Genomic DNA, 26,248 nt, shown 5'->3' on the forward strand with positions numbered 1-26,248 from the left:
AATCTGCTTTTTTTTCATAATATAATTCATCGAGACATAAAATCAGATAATATATTATTGGGCTTAGATGGAAGCGTTAAAATCACAGATTTTGGTTTCTCGGCCAATATCCAACCCGATGAACAGAGGCAAACCATGGTTGGAACTCCTTATTGGATGGCTCCTGAGGTAAATATCTATTTTTTGGAACATCTATTGATTTCCAACATTGTATATGTAGCTGATCCTTATAACCGAAAATTTTCCTAAACAATAGTACACAAGTCAAAATAGCGCGTTGATAGGAAAAAAAAAGAAAAGAAAAAGGGACTAGGTGACCTGCTAACAGCTTAGAGGGTGACTTAAAAGGAGCGAACCCTGGTCGTTCTTAATCTTTTTGGCTGTGAAATCTCCATAACAAGACACACTAGCAATCAAGATAATATTACATGCAACGGTTTGAACCTGAGAAGTCTCATTTGAGAACAAAATTTAGAATTGGGTGGGTCACTCTGAGGAAGCATGGGAAAGCTCAATGTAGCAAGTGTAGAGGTTCCAAGCAACTTGTCGTGCTAGAAAGGTCTGCTGCTAATTTCGTCAAGAGGTTTTAAGATTATATCCTAGCATACCCAAGATGTCTCGTACTCTAGCTGAGGCAGTGCTTAGATATACCCTGTAAAATCGGCGAAAGAGTTCTAGTCATTGTCGCTTATAGATAAGTTTTGGGTCCAGCTAGACGGATCAGATCCTCACAGCTCCAAAATGCCATGCTTATGGCTGAAAGGGATCTTTGGGTGTCATGGGACCTTGATATCCTTGGATCTTTGGATGTCTCGAGACTCGATTTTTCGCTCGACGACGAATATCCCAGACCATAGACTCTCCCAGTTTGTCTATTATGGCTATCTCGAGGACTAAAGATCCGCGAGGCGTCTTGGGATCTTGTTTGACTCTAGGAACTCATTATGGAGTTGGCCAAGGTTGTTTTTCAGTTTTTTATATTAGAAAGGCATGGACAACTTGTCTTATGCTTAAAAATGCATGGTTTAAATTAGTATCTAATCCCAGAAATTTGCTGGAAAATTACAGAAGAAAACCCATACGGTTCTCAAGTTTTTATATGATGATTTAAGTACGATTAACTGCATAGAGCCAAAATTTCATTGAATTCTGAGACTAAGCAGATGTCTAGAAAATTGAGGGCTCGTTGTTTTCAGTCATGAATTTAGAAAAGGCCTGTGACCGTCGGAAACATATTGACTTACTCTTCTGAATTTTAAGACTTATATGTCATTTAAAAGTTTAGTGCGACATGATCAATATTGACGCGAAATAGCATGTTGAATATATCTGGAACTGTGAAAATTTGAACCTCCTTGGTGCCAAACATATCTGCATTTTGAAATGCTCTTTCAAAATTTCTCTTAAAAATCAGCAGTGCTGATTCGTCGGCAGTGTAAACCCAATAATACACCTAAGTTTGTTTTTATAAAGACTTAGGTTTTTGAATGTCCCCTTTCTTCATTCTTTGGCTTAATTGTCCGGAAATCTTCTTCTTTTGGACACAATCAATCACCTATAAATCTAAAGAAAACTACAACTATATACCATAACAACGATAAACTAGTATATGCATTAATTCAAAGGACAATGTGTCAAAAGGGGAATTAGCATTGTGCATTTGAAAATGTGACTCATCAACCTCTTTCAAATAAACTTCACTTAAAACCGCTGTCAAATAAATTTTATCAAACCAATACTATGGGTTAGGCCCCTCTCCTTGCTCCCAAACGTCTTGAGTAAAAATGTCTTATACGAGGCTAATTTTAAACACGGGTTTGTCTGACCTGCCATGTCGTTTCATGAAATAGCAGAGGTGGGTGTGGGGTTCAAGAAATATCGGCTGCTCAAATTGTATAATCTTCTGAGCAATAAACTAATTTTACATAAGTTTTACCAAGGTCCTAATACCTTTAATTAAAGATACGAAGAGGTATAGAGCTATAAGTCTTGAAGGGATAACAGGAGGCACTTCCTGCTTTTGTGTGGGACATTATTTTATAAATAAGCAATTGTTAAATATTAAGACCCCAAAACTCTTGGAGACATTTACCACTTTTTGCCTTTCTGTATAAGGTATAACTTATGACCCTTTAAAGTGATTCAGCAAGTTTTTTCTTCGCTGCTGAGCTTCCTAACAATCATTTGAGGATTTTCTAAAATTGAATGTACCTTTTTTTGTAGCTTGTGAGTCGAAAGTCATATGGCAAGAAAATTGACATTTGGTCACTTGGGATAATGGCTATAGAAATGATTGATGGAAAGCCGCCTTACCTGGAGCAAACTCCGATGCGTGCTCTTTACCTAATTGCTGCCAATGGAAGGCCAACCATACCTCAGTGGGATAAACTCTCGTCGGAATTTCAAGTGAGTAATACCAGTTTCTTTAGTTTCGTTTTATACAAGAACATATACTGCAACAGTTATTTACTACCACAGTAGCATTACCACATTAATATTTGGATGTGGTATGGATGCCAAATTGGTTTGATTTCCGCTGATAAATCTTGATTTAGTAATCGTTCTCGAAAATCTGTATGACTAGAAAGATACAAGAACGGAAAATCATTCGGTCGCTCAAATTGAACGCAAGATTCTGCCGCCGAGTTAGGATAGTACAAAACAAAATTATGGAAATATACCCAATCTGGGTATATTTCATGCCCAGACTGGGTATGAAAAGGTATGACAAGCACGGAAGAGAGAGAAAGAGATGAATTACTCAGTCAAAAACAAAAATCAATGAAGTGCTGGGATCAGGTATTTCAGGAGAGTTTTAAGCCCCTTGGAGCTTCGAATCATTCGCCTGCTGATACCAAAATTGAAACTAGATCACTCTCTGTCTCGTTGCTCCACTTTGCTATGCTTTCTTGAGCCTTCTGGTGCCTCCCTTTGTTTGACCTCCATTAGGCAAGTGATAAGCCTAAATTGAATTATTGTGTTATAAAAAAATATAGTGTTAAGGGACAAAGGGGGAAACTTGTGAGGGTTTTTTGGGGGGGGGGGCTTGGCCCTAAGGCCCCTCACCCCTGCTTGTATGCCTGGTTAGAATGGACGCCATCAAAAACCCAAAACTGTTTTAGTGGGCACGGATTACAATGTTTGAAATGCACTACTTCAAAACAAAGTGGTGTGCAAATTAATTTCAAATTTTCGATGTTAAAATGACACCGGTATATTGAAATACTTGGTGTCATTGAGTTTGAAATCACCAAATGAGCATATCAGAAATTTCTTCTAAGAGATCGATTTGGTTGCAACAGATCCCGTAATTTAAAGAATGTGCGAGGCTTTCTTCAATAGCTTCATCGAGTCTAAAAAGTTCATTTGGCCATGTGAAGGAGGTTCAAAATCCACTTCAATGGTTTGTGATGGATGTACCACTGAATTGATTTTTTAATAAATCTGTCCCGCCACTTTAAAACTAAAAACATTATGACTATTAACGGTTTGATCATGGCCTATGTTAAGTGAGGCTAGAACGAAAAATCAGTTCAAGTTTCCGGTTCGTTCGCGGAACTTCCTAGAGGAAAGGGGAAGTCCGAAAAAATGGCAAACCGTTTCATTTGGATGTTGTGGAGGTAGCAATGTAGTTCGAGCATGCAAGCAGGAATCTTCAAATCAATTACCTTTGTTTGCTACTCTTTCCTTTGGAAAATGGAGGGTTGCCTAGTGAATATATATAACATTGAAAGATCCCAGTGATCTATAATTAACACTTGTGCAGTTTATGTCATCAATTCAGATTTGTACTGCTTATGTGTCACAGCTTCTTGGCGTCGAAGATTGCGACGGCGTTGTTCTTCTAACCTAATATTTCTTTCTTATCTGCTTTTATTTTTGACTATTTCTGATTCTCGCTGTCGCTTGTCATATAACTGCGTAATTCTTCCTTCTTTCTTTTCATTTTTGACTCGTTCTGATTCTCACTTTTGCATATCTTCTAACCGCAAGTGTGTTTGTTCTTCACTTTCATTTTTGACACGTTCTAATTCTCGGGGCTACTTGTCTTCTAACCACATTTTTCTTTTTTTTGTGATTTTCATTATTTCATACAATTTGTCAATACCCTTAGCTTTAGCTGCCCGGATTGGTCTTGGTTGTCAAGGTTCTTCATTTTCAGCCACTATGAATTTGCGTTTTTTGGGTCGACCGCTTGATCTTGTCATGTTTAATTGTTCAAAAATTTCTTCTTGTTTAAACGAATTATGATTTTTAATAATGGTACATTTGCGTTTTTTCGGTCGTCCCATTGGCATCTTTTTTTTTACTATCAAAAATAAGGAATCTTTGCTGTGAAACACATACCAGTTTATACTTAGTAAAGTTTTATCTGGTTTCAATTTCCTAAGATTAACGTGCTAGCCTAATAAATGTCTCAATATTTAGAGGGTCATAAGAAAAACGTTTGCAGTTGCCATTTGAAAAAAAGGCAACTGCATTTTTTTTTCATTCGTAGAAAAAAAAGTGAAGTTGCACTTTTTAATGTTATCGTGGAAGATCAAGAAACTGATCAAATATTTCCAGGGTTTAAACTAAATGTTTTATTTATGAGGAAAATGTGGGGTTCAGGGTTTTAAGGAAAATATATTTTTATTTTCAGTCTATTCATCTGAGAAATTAATCTAAACATCAGCGTGTTTTATACTATTGTGGGTGTAACATGTATGCAGTCTTTTTTTGAACTTTCTTTTTTAATTCATGTCGATCCTTGTTGCCGCAGTTAATCTAAACGCAAACATTTTTTTTCCACTTTTGTTTTTCACTCGTTGTGATTTCCGTATTCGCTTATCTTCTAACCGCATTTTTCTTTGTTCTTCATTTTCAATTTTAACTTGGATTACTTCAGACAATTTTTCAATGCCCTTTTCTTTAGCTGCTGGAATATGTTTAGTCTCATTTGATGGTTTACATTGTTCATTTTCACCAATTGGGTCAATCTTTTGGTCTTACATATGCACAATATCGTGGTTTCAGCTACTTTTCTTGGTTTTAGGCCAGTATATTTCTCTTGTTGTTCAAGCCAAGGATCGGTGAGTTTCCTATATAGGGGATTCGGACAAGCTGGTTCTGATAGTGCACTTCTTGTTTTGATCTGCGACTATTCCCAGGAGTTATGGGCTTTTTTTAGGATGGGTCTGGTCGTTTCTTACTAGGTTGCCAGCTACTGCTGTACAAAATAGTCTTTTAAACAATCCTTCCACATTTTTCTTATACAATTTAAGGTGTAACAGAAATTTCCTCGAGAATTTTAACATCCTAGTATTTTTGTATTAGTAAAATATATTTTCAAGCGACTATTACGCTAATTTTTTACAAGTTTAGCGTAACAGTCGTATAACTTCCTTTATTAAGGGGTATTTTAAAATCTTGCATTTTGGCATATTATTGTGCAAAATTTTCAAATACCCACTAATAAAAAAAGCTATTCAACTGTTACGCTAATCTTGTTGAAAATAAACTGTTTTTATTTATTAAAATACTATGATGTTTATATTAACTTTTAGCTACTAAGTGTCTTGGTTTTTCTTTAATTGGTCTCACTATATCCAGCTGCCGGTAAATAATTGGTAATTTTGCAATTACCAGCCGCCGGGCCCCTGTACTCTGCACGTGACAGGCTTCTATATATTGATTCTCATTGTCGCTTGTCTTCTAACCGCAGACAGTTTGCTGTCTTTTCATACCGATATCTTTTCAAAGATATTTTATTATTACAGCAAGTTCGATTTCTAACAACAATTTGGTACTAAGCTTCAACCTTTTTGTTTTCTTTTTTGAGGTTTTTGAATTTATGTAATCTCTTGTTAAAATATATACAAATATTTTTCCAATTCCCAGTTTCTTTGCTCTACGCAATTCAATCTCAATTTTACTCCGGAGGTCGTAGGTTCATTTCCTGGCGTACGTAGCTTTTACACATTTGTCCATTTGAAGCCCAAACAAAACACGTATTGATAACTACTAAATGAGATTCTCTTGACTGACACGATCTGTGATGAACTTTATCGTTTCTTTATGCAAGAAATAGTTATACTTTGTGTAATATATTTAGATATTTTTGGTTCTTCAACATAATTTATATAGTTTACTCTTAAAAGTAAAAAAGGAGACGAAAAAGTTAATTGCTCGAAAATCGTGTGGGATAATTTTCACACATTTTTATCACTTCTTAGACACCATAAACTGAATGATATATTTATATTAGAAGGCGCCCCGGTCCAGTGGAGATGGATTCAGACGCAAGCTTGAGTCTTGAGTCTTAAAGACGCTTGAGTCTTAGTTGAGTTGGGGCTTGTTCCCAACATCAGCACTCATTGAAGGTATAATAAATGACATTTGATACTCTCAAGCCCTGTCGATTGAAACCATCAAAATCCGATATAATAACTGTTAGTTATGGTTTATTTCTATGGGCCCTGAGTGTGGAGCTAAACTATATAGGCCATGACTTCGTTTGTGGAGTAGTCCTAACAACCGATTTGCAGAATTTTGAGTAAGGATTACGTTCTGAAAATTCACCGTCGAGCTACAGTTTTACCAAATGTGCCGAGTTTTTACCAGGACCGGTGGTTTACTTGACCCGGTAAAAATTTTCTTTATTTTTATTTTTGCCTCGGGTGATAACCGAACTAATTGCCAACAATGATTAGAGGGGTGATATGCCTCTCAACTTGCAAGGGTGAATCATAAAAATAGAGATTTTTTGGTGGATACGACTGCTAATTCTCCCTCTTTGAATTATGGAGATTTTTATTTCACATCGAGTTTGAATAGTGAGAAACTGCAAACAAAGTGAGAGTCATTTAAGTTTTTTTTTATGTTGATTTAAAATCGATAATTTCTTTTAAGATGATATCTGGACATATTTGTTTCCTGAGTATAAATTGCATCATGTCACAATAATTACCTCCTCTTTCCCACCCTTTGTCGTAAGTCAGTTTTCTGTGACGAATAGCGCTTGGCATAGGCAAATTTGGTTTTATTCATTGGTTTGATGGAGCTAAATTTCATTTCTTTGGACCTTAGAAATACGCTGTGTGCTAATGTTGGGCTAAAAAGATATATCCAACAGATAAACCACCGGAGTTGTAAAATTTAAGTTTCTCGCTCTTTTCCATTTCTCGCTTTGAAAAGGCTTAAAATGACGTCATAACTTAGAAATAAATTTTATTCTGCTGAAGTTGACTACGAAGTTGACATAAAAATCGGTTCCTTGTGTCTTTCTAGTTTTGTTCGTATAATGAGATAGGGAATGTTAAATTTTTGTTTCCGTAATATTTTATTCGGTTTCCGGAGCATTGGATCCTCCCTTTACCTTAGACTAGACCATGCTCCCTTTCCTTTGGGTTTTCAAAGCCAAGACCTAATTTTTTAGACGTTCTAAAATTCAATCATTTGGTGTCACTTTTTTACGCTATTTGAACGAGACATTAACATTTTCTGAAATTTCTATTGAATATGTTTGTTTTGGCTTTTAGTCAAGTGTTCTTTGTTTCAAATTCGAAAAAAAACCTTGTCTGGACTTTAAAAAATAGAAAAGAAGCAAAACACATGTTATTCTCGGTTTTCTGAGTATTGGTATTTGCAGTGTCAGTTTTGTGAGTAAGGAAGCATTGGTGTTTTTGAAGTGTTTGCTTACTTATGACATAGTTTTTTGGAAGTTCCTGTTTTCTTCTTATGGTTGGCTATTATGTAAATATTGTATTTTATGTATGTTCTTCACACATGCAAATGATGTAATTCAGAGGCATCTGTTTCGCTCCACCTCAATTTATTTATGATTATTTTATACCGCCCCATCTGTTTCAAGACTTCGACATTGGCTAGCCTGTCAAACCAAATGAGGGGTTCCGCTTCTATTCCTTTAGTTTCCTGCTTTTGGAGGTGGTAGTGTCCTTTATTAACTATGACCTCAACAATAGCAAAAATATTTCAACTTCAGTTAGAAGGACTTGTTTTTACTCCCTCAGTAAGGCGGATTTTCTATGAGTTTTTAGAAGACATCTTAGAAACATAGATTAGCTGTCAATTTCAAAGTGCCTTTTTGAAGCAATTTAGTAAAGAACGATGACGTCTCTATGTATACCTAAAGTAAGGTGTGCTGATCACATTAAACGAATTATTATGTATTTTTTGCATGAAAAATCACAGCTTATGTCTGAGTTTGCTTCGAAAGGGAAACTTTCTGAATGCCGGTGGTTGGTCTCACTTGGCGTAGATATAAATACTTTTGACAACTGTGGTCGCAGCCCTTTGCATTTGGCTGTAAAGGGCAACCATATTAAACTAGTCAAATATCTTATCGAAAATGGAGCGGATGTAAATGCCAAGTCTATGTTTGATTTATCAGCGTTACATTTTGCTGCTTGTGACGGGAACCTTGAAATTTGTCAGTTGCTTGTTTTATCTCGTGCGGATCCAAATTCTATCGCTATGCGAGGTTGGACTCCATTAATAGCTGCCGTTATGTTCAACCATTATGATGTAGTTGATTATCTTTTAAAAAGCGGTGCAGATCCAAGTGCAACTAATGCTATGGGGAAAACAGCTCTGTGTTATGCTTACGAAAGAGGAAATCTTGAAATGTGTCAACTACTTGAAAAATTTGTTCACCAGCATAATCAATGATTTTTGTATGGTACCATCAGTTTCATCTACAGCCGCATTTCACTTCCTACACCTATGGGCCCAGCCAAGTCTGCCATGCCTCGTTTGATCAAAAATGGGGAGGTATTGAGGAAGGAAGAGGAATTAATCAACTCCTCTTATTAGTCGAACTGCCATGTAAGCTTTGTTTGGGTCATAAATTATGTCAACAGAATGGTAAGTTTTTGCGTTCGGTTTGCATTATGTCTAGAGTAAAAACGTTCAGTGAGCCTGTAAAAAATTATTTAGTTAAATTTTTAATTTTTATTTTTGTGGAGACGACGTCACAACTCTGTTATCTGGGATGAGACACATATGATTTTGAATCGACATCCAAAAATTTTGAATCGACATGAAAAAATATTGAATGTATTTTTATTCTTCAAGCATATCCATCCTCCAGTTTGTTCAGTCTTTCTTATTGATTGTGCAACTTTTTCGATTGGGATATCAACTAGAGGCATCTACAAAGCACTATCTAATTACTCAAGCAATGTTTGTCGAACAGATGTCAAGAAGAAATGAGGAAAAGGAGAAAAGTAACAAATAAAGGATTCAGTCACAATATCTTTTATTTGAAATTTCTCTCTACCAAAGGTTTGCTTCGAATATTATTTCAACGGAACAAAAAACTAATATGTGTACATATTTTAATCCACATATTTGTACATATGTCCATATATAATGTACATATTTTAGTGCATATGATTTTTTCTTGCTAGACAATATTCTAGCTTTGTGTTCTAACTAGAACAGCTAGACTGTGAGAACACTCTTCATTTACAATTTCTGCAGCAAAACACTCATTATTCGCATATTTGACACCTTTCATATTTTTATTGCAGGGTTTTCTGGATAGATGTCTTCAAATTGAAGTTGAAGCCAGAGCCTCATCTGCCGAGTTGATATCTCACCCATTTTTAAAAATGGCCACAGATCTTAAGTCCCTCAAAGCAAACATAATTGCGGCCAGAAAGCAGAAACAGTTGTATGGCTGAGTAAGACTATCCAGTGACCCAAGGTTAAATATATGTTAATGTGTCTTCCACCGTCATAAAAATATGCAATCTGTCTGTTTTTAGTAGCATAGATTTTAAGTTAATTATTGTAAATATGCTTTTTCATAGAAGTTAGTTCAGTTTACATTTTTTCCTAAAGTATAATTCAACTTATTGGTGTTTCAAACTAAGTAAAGTCACAGTTCTCGTAGCATTTGCTGTTTTGACTGTTGAATTTATTCATATTGTTTCGACTTAAACATGCAAAAATTGCTGCCTTTATCCCACTTTTGGACTGTCTTTTCAATATATGTACATTTACACTGAACTGTCAACCGCTTTCGTTGAGAAAAATCTTTAAAAAAAAATTTTAAATTCATGCACAGCAAAATCTTCGTGGTATTGTGTTTACTGCGCAAGAGGTTCAAAGCTGTCAGGTGTCGAATGTTTAAGGACAAGGCTTTGTTTTACAAAATGGTAATTATTATCAAATGAGTGCAGCGTCCTCAAATATTGTTGTTTATCAAATTGTTTTATTATTTTTTTAAAAATAAATAAAAAAATGGAACCTAGTCATAGGACCAAAGAACGGAGTCATCATCATGTAATTTATATAAATTAAGACATGTACTTTATACATTAGTATAAAATAATGACTGCTTAAATTTATGATATCTCAAATCTTTCCGCATTTCATAAGAAAATATGTGTATTTCAAGAATATTTACATTTCAGAAATAAACTTTATGACCAAAATTAATTACAAAATATGGTATCCATGTAGCTCCACTCCCATTCAATCCAACCATCATTGAATTTAACCCCAACCACCGTGCAGCTCAACCCCATTCAACCTAGCCCTATCATGTTGCAATGGCTAAATTTAATCAGGGTTGAGCAGAATGAGGTTGGGTTGAATTGGGGCTGAGCTGAAGGAGGTTTTTATTGAACGGGGTTGAGTTAAATGGGGACTTTGGTTTAAGGGGAGTTAGTCACGTGGGCGTTGAGTTACATGAGAATCCAAATAGTTATGTTGATTAATGACTAGTTATCACATTCTATAGTCTAATCTTTCAGTCACACAAATCTTTTTTTTCTTTTTTTTGTAACATTAAACTGTGGATGATTTCGGGACAATAATTTTTTCTTGTGAAAGAGAACCATGTTGTTAAATTCAATTGTTTTAGTTGTTCTGTTTAGTCTGTTTAGTTGAGATATAAGCTTTCCAGGTGCTTTTGTTTTATCTAATGATAAAACTAATCTAAATGGCTATATATGTTCTGTAACTATTTTTATCCCTGAAAATTTGATTACGACTGTTTGGTACTTACGTGTTATATCAATCGCAATTTCTGCTTGATCTGAACTGAAACCTGTTTCTGTGTTCACTCGGAGATATTCAGCTTAGTCTGAGCGAGATAAATCACTATGCAGGTATATTTTAATTAAATATTTAATATATAGAGGGGGTTGGATTAGGTCAGGTATTTAATATAATGGGTTATGGCCGGCCTGCTTTCCTGAATTCTATTATGTATTTTCCATAATTTTGTTACTAAAGTATTATTATTCCATTATATTTTGGTATATTTCATTATGATAACCTAACTTCACTTCATGAGTGGGGTTACTATAACACGTAAGCGCCAACCATTTTTGTATCACTATCATATTTTCAAAAGTTGATAATGTCTTTCAGCCTATTGTAAAATCGTAGGGTGTTAGTGTAGGTGAATGTACTTACTGTCGTTATATCTATTTCTGCAATTTTTCCTAAAGTTTTGTCCTTTTAGCACGTTGTCTCTAGATTGTAGATTTTAAGAACATTCTGAAATTGAGTAGTGTAATTTTCTATCTTTTTAGAAAGCAAGAATATATTACATAAAGTTGTCTTTGATGTAACAAAACATGTGTTTATGTTTTCATAATGTTAACCTGCATTCTCCCAGTGAGATGCTTCCTGTTTATAATTTAATTTGAGTCTAGAAACTTTTCCATGAAACCAAGAAAGTTTACAAGGTTTTCCATTGATTGTCTAAACTTTAAACCTAATCATTGATATTCTCATATTGAGAAACTTACACAGTGGACAAGTTAGGGGCGTTATGGGTTATCAGTATATTTCCAAGAAGAAGGAGGTGCTTAATGACCAAAAGTGCATTTAAGTCACAATATTTGAATTTGTGTTATTGAGAAATATATCAGAGGGCTAGTTAATGGGATTTCGAAGTATTCTCCGTGTATGCTGATGTGAAAGCAGAAATAACTGATATTTCATATTTACCACAAATACCATAAGGTGCTTATTAAGCATGCAATGTTTGACAGTTTTTTTTACTATTTTGCCACTTGTCTTCTTAAGTTATCTCTTAAATATGTCGAGTTGCATTGTATGTTTTCTTTTTTGGGATTTTATGCATCGCCTCCCTTTTTGTATTGGTTTTTAAGTACGCATCTCTTGTGCAATTTTTTTGCCTTTACATATTGTAAAATCTATCTGAGAAGCAGAGGCGGTTTTAGGGGGGCTTCGGGGGCACTTGTCCCTGGTGCAGAAATTTTAGGGCGCAAAATTTTTAATAATTTATCTTTAAAAAAGTAAAAATTTAGAAATTTCATTTTTATTGAAATAAAGTGAAGGGTGGGTTGGCAGTAAGTATAAGCAAATTGGATCCAAAATTTTGGTTTTTCCATATCTTTTCTCATATTAAATAAGGAAAGTCAGATTTAAATAAATGTGAAATTTTGTTAATAAATGAATCTTTTTAACAATTAAAAAATTTGCTAAATTTGGCCTGAACATTTCTGGGAAACAGGAGGGGGGGGGGGTGCTAATCAAGATTTTTTGCCCTGGGCAAAAGATAGACCAGAACCGCCACTGCTGAGAAGTATGTTTTTTTTTAATTTATAAAACTTTACCCTCTAAATATGTGCATTCTCGCTTTTAATGAGGAAATTGGAAGTGAGTATTAATGATTACGGGTTAGTGAAGGAAACCATTCTAAAAAACTGAACGACGCTGGGTAAGTTACTATAAGAGACGCATCGTTGACAACAGATGATTTTTGAACACATGTATCTTTTAAAAGATATCTAACATTTTAATCTTTTCTGTATTAGGACAAATTCTCATACGGATCTCAAACCGTCCTTGCCTGTGTCGTGCAACAAGTTCCGCATCACTGTGATTACCTTTCAAATCCATGACAAATGTCTGATCCCGCTCTGGAAAATGGATTCCGAGCCCACTAGTGAGGTCACCTTCATTTTTTCATCTGACATTCCTTTTGTTTCTCCAAACTGAATGAAAAATCTTCATTCATACCGGTATTGTAAAAATCAGGGACTATTCTAAGTTTTTAAGATAGATGTCAGCTGTATTTTGTTTGATATGTTGTGATAAAGATTAAAGCGCGTATCGAGCTCTTTTTTGAAAAAATAAGCCAGTGCACTCCCAAAAATCCTCTGGTGGAGCTTTTCTCTGAACGCACTTGCAGAGTCGCATTTATCACATAAAAGGGTGGGGAGACCGGTATCGGTCGATCGAAATGGGTTCATCTGTAAGTCTAAGGGAATTTTATCTTCCAATTGGACACCACGCTCTCCCATAGTCTTTGCTGTTTCCCTTAGAATAAAACGAGTTTGGTAAAATTGTTCTGCCTTAGGGACCATCTGGTATAATCATACGTAGCGTTTTGTAGAAATGAAGCTACATTATTCAACACCACAATTTCACTTTTGTATAATGTTTTGTATTCAATTTCCTTCCTGCAAAAACTCGGCTCTTTTTCTTTCTATGACTATGATGAATGTCAGGAGCGTCCTTAGTGTTTTTCACGATATTTCAATGTTTTCTGTGATTGGTGGTGCTTTTGTGCTCGGTCGTGGCAATAATAGGGATTCTCAGTATATTAAGTATGGTTTCATTTTTATTAATCTCAAGATTCTCTCGAAGTCTGCAATTTCCCGATTAATCGTCTCTAGCATCATACTTTTGGATCGTTTACTTATTCTTCTATTGTCAGTAAATTCCAAAAAAAAAGTTTGAATTCCAAGGAAGGAGGTAAAAAGATTTATAAGCCAATATATTGACATCAATAAAGGAATATTCGTCAGTACTTGAAAAGAATTAATTTTGCATTATTTTGGAATGCCACAAAGCTTTATTATTAATAATTATATCAAGCCATCATTAATATATTTAGGAACGGGTTGTTGGTGTAAACTGTAAGATCAAGTAATTTGCTCCTATTTATTTAAACCAGATAGGTAAAAACGATGACTCTCCAGTTGTCTTTGACGATTATGTGGTTATGGCTATCATTTGGTTGAGGTATAAGGTCTTCCTTGACTTTAAGGTATTAACTGAAAAAGGACTTATTATTAATTTAAATAATTATTATTATTAATAAATTATTAATATTAAAATTAACTTATTATTATCATTAATAATTATTATTAACTGAAATAAGGACTAATTATTAATTAGATTCGACCTAAAAGCATGGCTTGTGTGAGCTGAAAATAAATATGAAATCATCCGAATACGGATGCGAAATCATAGATTGAGGATGTTTTTGTAGTGGTGTTACGTTGGCTAAGTAGGCCTACCACCTTGATTTATTTAAGGTCCTTAAGAATATAAAAATAAGGTAAGGTAAAGGATGCGACTCTAGTCCCTTAAAGTCTAAATCGGTAGAAATGATCCATGTTCCAAGCCCCTTTAGCCAGGAAGTGCATTGGGGGACTGGGGGCAAGCCATCCGTAGGAACGTGGAGTTTTTCTGATTCTTATATTACTTTTAAGTGACTAATGACAGACCATTTTACGATTTTCTTTTAAGTAGCATACGCTAAATAATAACAATGTGAAACCGCAATTATTTTCTTTTACATAGTCATAGAGAGACGAAAGAAGAGAAAGCTCCAATAGGTTTCATCTTTGCAGATTACCTCGCCATCTTTTTTCTAACGATTTCCAATAAATCCGGTTATTAAAACCAAGGGGCTGACACTCTAATTTGAACCAACCTGTTTAGTGTTTTTAATAATGACAGCTATTGAAATAACCTTTTATTTCATATCTTACGGCTAACTTTTCTTTTATTAAAAAAGAATATATGAAGTAGATTTTTCATGGCTAGGAGCCTAATCAATGGTAAAATATTGAAATTCTGACTTTTTTCTTTAAATATGATAAAGCCATGCGTTAAAATATACAATATAGAAAAACCCTAACTTATGTTTAAAAAAAGGATAAACGCTGAATAATTCTTACCACATTTAAAGCATGCTTTTACTTTGTTGTTTTCTTCCTTCTTCATCTTCTTCTTCTTTTTCAATAGTAAAATTAAAAATTCTTCAATAGTATATTCACTAGTAAAAAAATTAAAAATATATGGTTATAAAAGTTTGTGATTAAACCTTAACCCCCTCCTCCCCCCGCTTGTCCGCCCGCCAAAATTATTGAGATTTTAAGAAATTGATAGAAGTATGTCAAGCATAATTCAGAACAGAATCGTCGGATAATAAACTGTGAAAAATAAAAAATTGTAAGAATAAATCATATCGCTTTAAGAATTTGTGCGTTCAAAAAGAGAACTGGAATTTTAGAATGTGATTTAATTATAATGGCTCATTGACTGTACTCATCTATCATTTTGTGCAGATTGTATGCATCATGAAAATTGTTGAATTTTACGAAATAGGCAGGGAAAAGTATCCAAGGTATAACTTTAAATATATATATATATATATATATATATATATATATATATATATATATATATATATATATATATATATATATATATATATATATATATATATATATATATTTATTTATTTATTTATAAACAATATAGCCGGCTACCCCAGAGGTAGCCAAATCATATAAAATAATAAACTTTAGAAAAGAAAAGATGGAAAGTATAAGCTATATATGGATAGTGGCAGTTTAAATTTAAGACACAGATTTTGCAGAAGAGTTAAAAAGAAAAAAAAAAACAGTTATAAACAGTCTCAAGAATCTTGTAGATTTTTTGTTTACTGTTCATTATCAGAAAGAACTTTTCTAGACGTCAAAGGCTTTAATAAAATACTGAAAGCTTTACTTCCCATCTCTATATAATTTAGAAAACGATTTATATTTTGTTTAATAATCCTTAAGCTAATTTTAAGAACCAAAGTGAAAAAAAGAAAGCATATTTAACCTATGGATCAGGTGCTCTCAGATTGGGACCGAGTCTCAGGTGCTTTGTCATGGGACACTTTGGTTCTAAGGAAGATTATATGAAAATGAGATACAGCGAAAGAACATAAAATATACATGGTATACCGATGTAGATACTATGGACTGGTCCTTTAGTTATCTACTATATTTTAGGAGTTTTGCAAGGGTAAAATATTGACTTGTTTATAAGGACGCAATATAAACCCTGGTTTTGAGAAAAGTTTTTGTATAACCGCAGGTGGTAAAGGGTGATCGTCAATACAAGACAGAACGTGCTAAAACTAGCTAAAGAGCATGTCGGATGAGTGACATAAACAATGAACATATGCTTTCTTGTGAACGTTGGAAACTGAATTGAAGGAACACACACTTTGGGTACGATACTGGTTTTATAATGTCATGGGGCGTTATCCTATTAGTGATTAGCTATGAGCTATGGACCCTTACCAAATGTATAAAGCAGGATAAGCTGTTACTAGAATCAGGTACAATTGTCGAATGAAAGATAATGAACGAATAACAGTGACTAAAGACTAAAATCCCTCATATAACTAGGGTATTTAATGCTAGTTTATGCAAAAGTTGAAATAAAGGGCATTCGAAGTGGTTGTTGTTAGATTTGTTGGATTGGTATGGGTACTTTGTTTATAAATATCAAGTTTCTTTAAAGATAACATTCTAAATCCTTTGAGAATATCACTTGCTCAAGTACAAAATTATGTGTGCCATTGTTTTTCTATACCTATTTTGTGTCACTAGTCAGTGCCTGTATATGTAAAAAGGGACCATATTGTCATGTTGTAAAAATTTGTGCAATAAAGCTTTGAATCGTTATCTAATTTTTATATTATGTTCATGATTCGATAAGGGTTGTTTTTAGTATCAATCCTATTCCTTGTTAAAACAAATGGCGTATATTTCGTAGAGTTCATGTGTGAGTATCTAGCTTTTAAATAGAATTACAGTCAGGATTGATTGTCCACCAAAGGAAAAGTATAAATTTAAATGAATTCGAACGTTTATGTTTTGGAGTCCCAATGTTTAAAACTTTTGTCAATTATTATACTACAACGCCAACAGCAGAAACTGGACCAACATCTTCGTGACGAACAACACGGCTTCCGACCTGGAAGATCAAGTGCAGACCTAATTTTCAAACTGAGAATGCTGGTTGACGACTCAAAGGAGTGGAATAAATAGCTATATCTTCTTTTCATTGAACTAGAAAAGGCCTTTGACTCGGTTGACCGAGAAATCTTATGGGAAATTCTCAAATACTATGGAATACCCCCCAAGATAGTAGAACTGATCATCGCCGTGTACAAAGAAACAGAATGCTGTGTCTGAACAGAAAATCGAGTTACTAGATACTTCAAAATCATGACTGGTGTCAAGCAAGGATGTGTATTATCACCACTTTTATTTACAATAGTTATGGACTACGTACTCAGATAGTCTATGGGCTATGGAGTAAACGTCAACAATAAACAATTCGCAGATCTTGACTTTGCAGATGATATAGTACTGCTAGAAGACGCCAAAGATCGATTACAGCTGCTATTTGATGAAATCTCAGAAAAAGCCCGAGAGGTCGGATTGTCGATCAACGTCGACAAATCAAAAAGTATGTCCACATCTGGCTCCCCCCTAGCTCTCAAATGCTCTGGTAAAACTGTTGAACAGGTCCAAGAATTTAAATACTTAGGAAGCTGGATAGAAAATACTGGCGATGCAACATTTGAAATCAGGAGAAGGATTGGACAAGCATCAGGCGCCTTCAACAGACTAACACCAATTTGGAGAAGCAACCAATACTCACTTCGTTTAAAATTGCGCCTGTTCAACAGCAATGTGTTGTCTATATTGATGTACGCTAGTGAATGTTGGAAACTCAACCAACAACTTGAGAAACTTGTCCTTGGATTCGAAAACATTTGCCTTCGAAGGATCTTCAGAATCAGTTGGCATCAGAAAATTACCAATAGGGAAATCCGGCTGAAAACAAACCAGCCCATGGTGACCGAAGTTTTGAAGAAACGAAGATGGACATATTTGGGTCATGTTCTACGCATGCCCGAAGACTGACTGCCCTCAAGAGTGTATCAGTGGCAGCCTGAAGGAAGACAAAGACGAGGCCGACCAAAACACACACTGCGGAGGCAGTATGATCGGGACCTGAAAGGGGCAAACATTTCCCTCATTCCGCAATGGGAAGATATCACTGCAGCCGCACAGCTTCGTGATGAATGGAGAGACTTTGTCGACGCCCTATGCGCCACCAATGGCTCAGGAGGATCTAAGGGTTACAAAATTACTATACTGTTTCACTGTGACGCTGTATTTTGCAATGAGAAGCATTTTAGCTTGTGTATCTGGTTTTAGGGGTGCAAATTTCTTATAAAAGATCTAAAGCCAAACTGGCCAACCTTTACAAAACCGAAGGAGACAAAAATATTTCGCCTGTGTACACCAGGCATCCTTACCATTGAGAAAAAAGAAAATATATCAAACAGTTCGTGGTAACGAACTGTAGTAAGGAGCGATCCGGCTCAATAGTAACCAAAACTCTAAAAAATTGAATTTTGATATAAATAGCTACATCAAAAGAATCGCATTTTAATGCTGATTTTAAATATATAAGTTTCATCAAGTTTAGTCTTAGCCATCAAAAGTTACGAGCCTGAGAAAATTTGCCTTATTTAGGAAAATAGGGGGAAACACCCCCTAAAAGTCGTAGGATCTTAACGAAAATGACACCATCAGATTCAGCGTATCAGAGAACCCTACTGTAGAAGTTTCAAGGTCCTATCTACAAAAATGTGGAATTTTGCATTTTTTGCCAGAAGACAAATCACGGGTGCGTGTTTATTTGTTTGTTTTTTTGTTTTTTTTTTGTTTTTCCCCAGGGGTCATCGTATCAACCAAGTGGTCCTAGAATATCGCAAGAGGGCTCATTCTAACGGAAATGAAAAGTTCTAGTGCCCTTTTTAAGTGACCAAAAAAATTGGAGGGCATCTAGGCCCCCTCCCACGCTCATTTTTTTCCCAAAGTCAACGGATCACAATTTTGAGATAGCCATTTTGTTGAGCATAGTCGAAAATCTTAATAACTATGTTTTTGGGGATGACTTACTCCCCCACAGTCCCTGGGGGAGGGGTTGCAAGTTACAAACTTCAACCAGAGTTTACATATAATAATGGTTATTGGGAAGTGTACAGACGTTTTCAGGGGGATTTTTTTGGTTTTGGGGGTAGGGTTGAGGGAGGGGGCTATGTGGGAGGATCTTTCCTTGGAGAAATATGCCATGGGGGGAAAAAATTCAATGAAAAGGGCGCAGGATTTTCTAGCATTACTATAAAAAAAAAAAACAATGAAAAAATAAACATGAAAACGTTTTTTCAAATGAAAGTAAGGAATAGCATTGAAATTTAAAACAAACAGAGATTATTACGCATATGACGGGTTCTAAAAATACTTTAGCATAAAGAGCGAGGTATTTAGGAGGAGATAAATACCTCGCTCTTTATGCTAAAATATTTTTAGTGATTTCAACTATTTATTCTACGGCCTATTTGATTCAGGGCTCATTCTTAAAGAATTGGAACAAAACTTACGATTTAGTGTAAAGAGCGAGGTATTAACGAGGGTAAAAACCCCCTCGTACACATAATAAAAATATAAGAATATAAAAGTTTGTTACGTAAGTTAATTCTTAAGTTACGTATATTTTTACTAATAAAAACGTTCGTTGAATATTAAAAGTTCTAGTAGCCTTTTTAAGTAACCGAAAAATTGGAGGGCAGCTAGGCCTCCTTCCCCACCCCTTATTTCTCAAAATCGTCTGATCAAAACTAAGAGAAAGCCATTTAGCCAAAAAAAATTAATATACTAATTTCATTTCAATAATTTATGTGCGGAGAGCCAAAATCAAACATGCATTAATTCAAAAACGTTCAGAAATTAAATAAAAAAAACTAGTTTTTTTAACTGAAAGTAAGGAGCGACATTAAAACTTAAAACGAACAGAAATTACTCCGTATATGAAATGGGTTGTCCCCTCCGCAGTCCCACGCTCTTTACGCTAAAGTTTTTAGTTGTTTTAAAAAGTAGAATTGTGGCAAAGAGTCAAACTTTAGCGTAAAGAGCGAGGGACTGCGGAGGGGACAACCCATTTCATATACGAAGTAATTTCTGTTCGTTTTAAGTTTTAATGTCGCTCCTTACTTTCAGTTAAAAAAACTAGTTTTTTTTATTTAATTTTACCACAAAAGCTCATAGGAATCCAAACATAATAGGAATAAAAAGAAAAATCGGACCAATATATACAAAAGCTCGAAACAACATTGTTGCTTCCATATCGCTACAGATGTTTTTCACTCAATTGTATTTTGTAGTAATAGACCTTAATATAGGATAAATTTTTTCAATATATCCCCGTGAAAACTGGTAATAGTACTTTTGGAAGAGTCTGGAGACTACGCCTTTTGGCAGGGGTATTAATTCACGAAAATTCTGGGGTGGGGAGTAGATATGTAGTTTTGAAGCCTCGGGGGTGTTTTTTTATTTTTCTTCCGTAAAAATACCAAAACTGTACCCCCCTCTCAATTGACGTGTTTGCCGCGTGGTACATACTTTGCTCAAGCTGTGCGTAAATGACTACCAGCTGAAGCGCTTCCACAAAGTGATTTATAATGGACTAAGAAATTTTTCCAAAGTTATTTGCATTAATGATTTGCCACGAAATAAATTATATTTGTGTGACTAAAGCAATTTCAAATAAACTAATTTTTTGTAATTTCCTAGTCTGCATATTACTTGTCCGAAATTCTTAGTATAAGCCTTGTATCAGCAACATGGCTTCTTCTAAGGATTTCAGAAAAGGACTTATTTTTAACATCGTGGTACAAAAATTGGTTCAGCCTATGCATTCCACCTGGATGAGAGAAAACAAACAAATATTTGGGTCTCTTCTTCATGTTTAATAGACGAAGTAGATGGCAGTTAGCACGCCACGTCGATTCTTTCTTCTGCGCCGTGAATCGACCGCCAGGTCTCTAATTTAACGCTCTAAATTATTTCTATAGCATTTTTTCTCAGCCCTTGGCGTCGATGCTGGTAATAAAATCAAAATCTGTTGTTTGGATTTGAATATTTTTTACAAGAAACAAACGCTAATGTATGTTGGCTATATCTAAGTTTTTTAAAAGAAATTCCTGTTTTTTTTTAACTTGAACGTTTTTTTTTAATTTAGTCATTTTAAAGCTGGCCTTGAGTTTGGGCAATTCATTAATCAAATGGAATTTTAAGACGTAGTTGATAAATTTTGCAACAAATTTTGATAATAATTTGACTCTAGAATTGTATGGATGGGGAGGTGAGAAATTATTTCAATAAACGGACGCTGTCTCAAAATCTCAATTTATTATTCCTCGCAAGCGAGGTTTGAAATATGTGTTCTAATGTAAGAAAAGTAGGGTAATTTAGGTGCAAGTGTATGCTGTTTCCATAATCTTATTATTTTTTGCTTATTTATAACCCACACATGCAAGCAAAAAAAAAAAAAAATATAAATGCAGAGTAGTAATAAGAACCAGAGGAAAATATACAAGCAACAAAAAAATCGGACAAAACAATGGTGAAGAGAATAATGCGCATAAGCCAAACCCGTAGATTTACTATGTTGTACATTAGACTTCTAAATAATATCCGGAACGCCAAATTATTCACCAGAAACAGGTCTTCTCTCTACTGTGGAAGATAGAGAAGAAATTTTAAAATTTCAAATAATTTGTGCGAACTTTGCTCAGATCACTTATCTTAAGAATTAGGGAAAATTGGAATCGGATCATAAAGGATAGAGTAAGCACAAAAGGTGGAGTGCAGTTTTGACCAGGACACGCCTATTATACCTACCTCGGTTTGTAACAATTTGTACACAACCGAACTGGATCTTTTTACCAATCATATTGTATACGAAGATGTACTTTTTTTCTGTAAAAAAAATGGATTTAATTTTTAACATCAAACAAATCTCTACGACAATCCAGTGCCCCCTGTTTGTAGTTTATAAAAAAAATAAAAATAAAAAAGAGGACATGTCGGAGATATCTATAATGAAAAAAGTAATTTACTTGTTGTTCAAGCCAGGGAACTGTAAATTTCCTGAATAGGATTTTGGCCACGACAATTTCAATGGTGTACTTTTTCTTTCGATCTGAGGCCATTTTTTAAGGGGTATCATGCTATTTTTCGAATTTCTGTTAAATTTCATTTGAAACTAACATTTTATTATTAAGACTAATTTAGATAATAGTTACTTTTCCCGAATCAGCTAGAAATGGCAATCCTTTCTCAATCGCATTTTTTTTTCAAACGTGTTTTTTTTTTTTTTTGGTTACTGTGGGCCGTGGAACATCCTTTTTTTTGTTTCAATCTGACGCCTTTATTTAAGGGGTTTCATGCTATTTTTCGAAATTCCATTAAATTTCATTTCGAACTAACATTTTATTATTAAGACTAATTTGGATAATCATTTTTCAATCGTATTTTTTTTTAATGTTTTTTTTTTTTTTTTTTTGGTTACTATAAGCCGTGGTTCATCCTTTACTAGGTTGCAGTGACATCGGTATACTTCCTGAAATTGAGTCAACTGGGAGCTTTCCGTTTCCAATTGCCAGCAATTGATCTGAAAATATTTCAGCAGAGTGATCTTTTTGCAATCGGACACGCATATTTATATTTAATTTTAATGTCTTTACGTGCACCCATATATATATATATATATATATATATATATATATATATATATATATATATATATATATATATATATATATATATATATATATATATATATATATATATATATATATATATATATATAATTATAATTTTCAAGGCAAGCATTCATTTCGTCTGCAGGTGTCGATCTAGGAATAACAGGTAATGTTTGCCTGAAATCTCCCGCAAGCAATATTAATGTGCTGCCAAAGGGTTTGGAATTTCCTCGCAAATCTTGCAATGATCGGTCAAGAGCCTCGAGCGATTTTTTGTGTGCCATTGTGCACTCGTCCCAAACAAGAAGTTTGCATTGCTGCAATACTTTACCCATCCCAGATGATTTGGAAATGTTGCACGTGGGAGTTTCTGTAGGCTGCATATTCAGAGGCAATTTCAAAGCGGAAAGAGCAGCTATTTCACCAAACAGCAACGTTGTGGTTATTCCGGACGACGTAAGGGCCAACGCTATGTCATTTTTGGATGGAACTGATGACGTAAATTGGACATTCCTAATCTGGCCCTTTCTCTTTGAGCCGTAAGCCTGGTTTTGCGTTGCTCTGGTGTTTCCTCCTGGTGTTCCCTTTTTGGTGACATTTTAGGATAATTATACACGCATTGCTTTTGTAATACAGCGACACGCCTTCTTTTTTTTACTATCTCTATCAGCCGCAAGCCTGGTTTCGCGTGCGAACATGACGTCATTTATAGATTTTAATCTTTTTTTTCAGGTTTTTTCCTTTTTTAGTTTTTTTTAGTTTGTTTCATTTTTTGACGTTGTATTGAATATGACGTCATGTATAGTTCTTTTTAGTATTTTATTTTATTTTTTTTTTTCTTTTTCTTTTTTTTAGTTTTTTCTTTTTTTTTAGTTTTTTTAGTTTTTTTTTTTTTTTTAGTTTCTTCTTTTTTTTCTTTTTTCGTTTCTCTAGTTTTTCTCTTTTTATCTTCTTTTAATTTTTTACCTAATTTAGGTTTTTTCTTTTTTCTTTTATTAGTTTTTTTCTTTTTATTATTTTTTTTAGTTTTTTCCTTTTCTTTTTTTCTTTTTCTTTAGTTTTTGTCTTTTTGTCTTTTATTTTAGTTGTTCTTTTTTTTTAGTTTTTTATTTTTTAGTTTTTCCTTTTTTTCCTTTTTGTATTGTTTTTAGCTTTTCCTTTTTTTAGTTTTATTCTTTTTTAGTCTTTTCTTTTTTAGTTTTTTTAGTTTATTTTTTTATTTTTTTATTATTTTTTTCTGTTTTTTCAGTTTATCTTCAGTTTTTTTTCTTTTTTCTTTTTAGTTTTTTACCTATTTTATTTTTAAATTTTTTTCTTTTTTTTTATTATTTTTCTTTTTTTCCTCTTAGTCTTTTTCTTTTTTTTTCTTTTTCTTTATTTTTGTCTTTTTGTCTTTTTTAGTTTTCTGTTTTTTAATTTTTTCTTTTTATTTTTTCCTCTTTTATTTATTTTTTATTTTTTTCTTATTTCTAGTTTTTTTTCTTTTTTTTTTTTTTTAGTTTCTTCTTTTCTTTTATTTTTTTTTCTTTTTCAGTTGTTTTCTTTTTTGTTTTTTTTCTTTTTTTTTATATTTTCTTTTTGGTTTTTTATTTTTTTCCTTTTTTTAGTTATCTTTTAGTTTTTTTTCTCTTTTTCAGTTTTTTTATGGAGGATAGTTTTTAATTATTTTAAGTTTTTTTTTAGTTAGCTTTTTTTTATATATTGACGTCATACTTAGTGACTGACAGACGGACAGAAAATCGAATGGTGACTTACCGCTTTTTAAAGTTAGCAAAACTGCACAACACAAAAAACTCATCTACACAAGACTCTTTTGAATCGTTCTATAGCAACCTTACATATGATATTTCTCATAATCAAATACAAATTCTCATTTATATAATTAAAATCGAAGGTTTGTTTGTCTGTGTCTTATATGTGTTGGTGATCAAGTTGAGTTGACTGTGGTGAAAAAGATAGGATCGATGGCTAATCAAACAGTTCGTGGTTTGGAGCTCTAAAAAACGGAATTTTTATACCAATAGACACATCAAAAGAATCGGATTTTATGCTGATTTTAAATCATTTTCGACAAGTTTAGTCTTAGTCATCAAAAGTTACACGCCTGAAAAAATGTACCTTATTTTCGAAAAAGGGGGAACACCCCCTAAAAGTCATAGAGTCTTAATGAAAATCACACCATCATATTCAGCGTAACAGAGAGCCCATCTGTAGAGCTTTCAAGCTCCTGTATGTATGTATCGGATTAACGACGCTTCTTGACTACTAAGGTCCCTGCGTTGACCCTGCAGTGCATTCCTGCAGCATGATTCGATCTCTGGGGCCTGTATTACCAAGCTAAGGTCAAACCCACTGCGCCACCACAGGACAGTTTTCAAGCTCCTATCTGCACACATGTGGAGTTTTGTATTTTTTGCCAGAAGATAGATCATGGATGCGTGATTATTTGTTTTTGTTTGTTTGTTTTTTTTCCACGGGTGATCGTACTGACCCAGTGGTCCTAGAATTTCGTGAGAGGGCTCATTCAAACGGAAATTAAAAGTAATAGTGCCCCTTTTAAGTGACCGAAAAAATAGGGGGCAACTAGGCCCCCTCCCACGCTCATTTTTTGCTCTTTACATTATCGCGAATATCCTCATATACGTAATATGAGGCGATTCGTCCCCCCCGAAATGGGGGGTCGGGGCGATCGGGTTACGTGGGAGCATCTTTCCATGGAAGAATTTTTCATGGGGAAGATAATTTCTATGAAGGGGATGCTGGATATCCCAGTATTATTTAAAAAACGATCAGAAATTAAAAAAAAACAACAACAAGCGTTTCAACTGAAAGTAAGAAGTAACGTAAAACGAACAGAAATTAGTACGTATATGAGGGGGTTCGTTTCCTCGTCAATACCTCGCTGTTTACGCTAAAGTATTTTTAGTAATTTCAAAAGATCTATTTATTCTAATTAAATGGCCTTTGTGATTCAGGGGTCATTCTTAAAGAACTGGATCAAAATTCAAAATTTAGCGTAAAGAGCAAGGTATTGAAGAGGGGGTGAAACGCCTCATATTACGTATATGAGGATGTTCGCCCTCTCGTCAATACATCGCTCTTTGCGCTAAAGTTCGAATTTTGTAAAATAATGGCCGATATAAGAAATAATTTGTTTGTATTATTTTCCGGCCAAACTTAGCATTTAATTTTACCTTAATCAGCTTCATCACTATGATTTTATGTGTTCGGCTTTTGGTGGTTATAAAATAATAAAAACTAGTTTTTTTTCAACTGAAAGTAACAGTAAAACTTAAAACGAATATAAATTATTACGCATCAAACAGTTCGTGGTAACGAACTGTAGTAAGGAGCGACCCGGCTCAATAGTAACCAAAACTCTAAGAAGTGGAATTTTGATATCAATATTTACATCAAAAGAATTGCCTTTTAATGCTGATCTTAAATATATAAGATTCATCAAGTTTAGTTTTACCCATCAAAAGTTACGAGTCTGAGAAAATTTGTCCCATTTTAGAAAATAGGGGGAAACCACCCCTAAAAATCATAAAATCTTAA

The 26,248-nt window shown here is 34.1% G+C and overlaps 1 protein-coding gene across 1 annotated transcript; it reads left to right on the forward strand.

Moving 5' to 3' along the window:
• Window positions 1-24: 24 nt before the first annotated feature.
• LOC136035364 (serine/threonine-protein kinase PAK 2-like) lies at window positions 25-14,691 on the forward strand. The gene is made up of 3 exons (XM_065717122.1): window positions 25-168; window positions 2,224-2,406; window positions 9,534-14,691. Exons 1-3 carry the CDS (start codon window positions 136-138, stop codon window positions 9,684-9,686), a joined length of 369 nt encoding a protein of 122 aa, XP_065573194.1. The 5' UTR covers window positions 25-135; the 3' UTR covers window positions 9,687-14,691.
• The last annotated feature ends 11,557 nt before the right edge of the window (window positions 14,692-26,248 follow it).

The sequence above is a fragment of the Artemia franciscana genome, chromosome 14 (genome assembly GCF_032884065.1).
Source record: "Artemia franciscana chromosome 14, ASM3288406v1, whole genome shotgun sequence".
NCBI lineage: Eukaryota > Metazoa > Arthropoda > Branchiopoda > Anostraca > Artemiidae > Artemia > Artemia franciscana.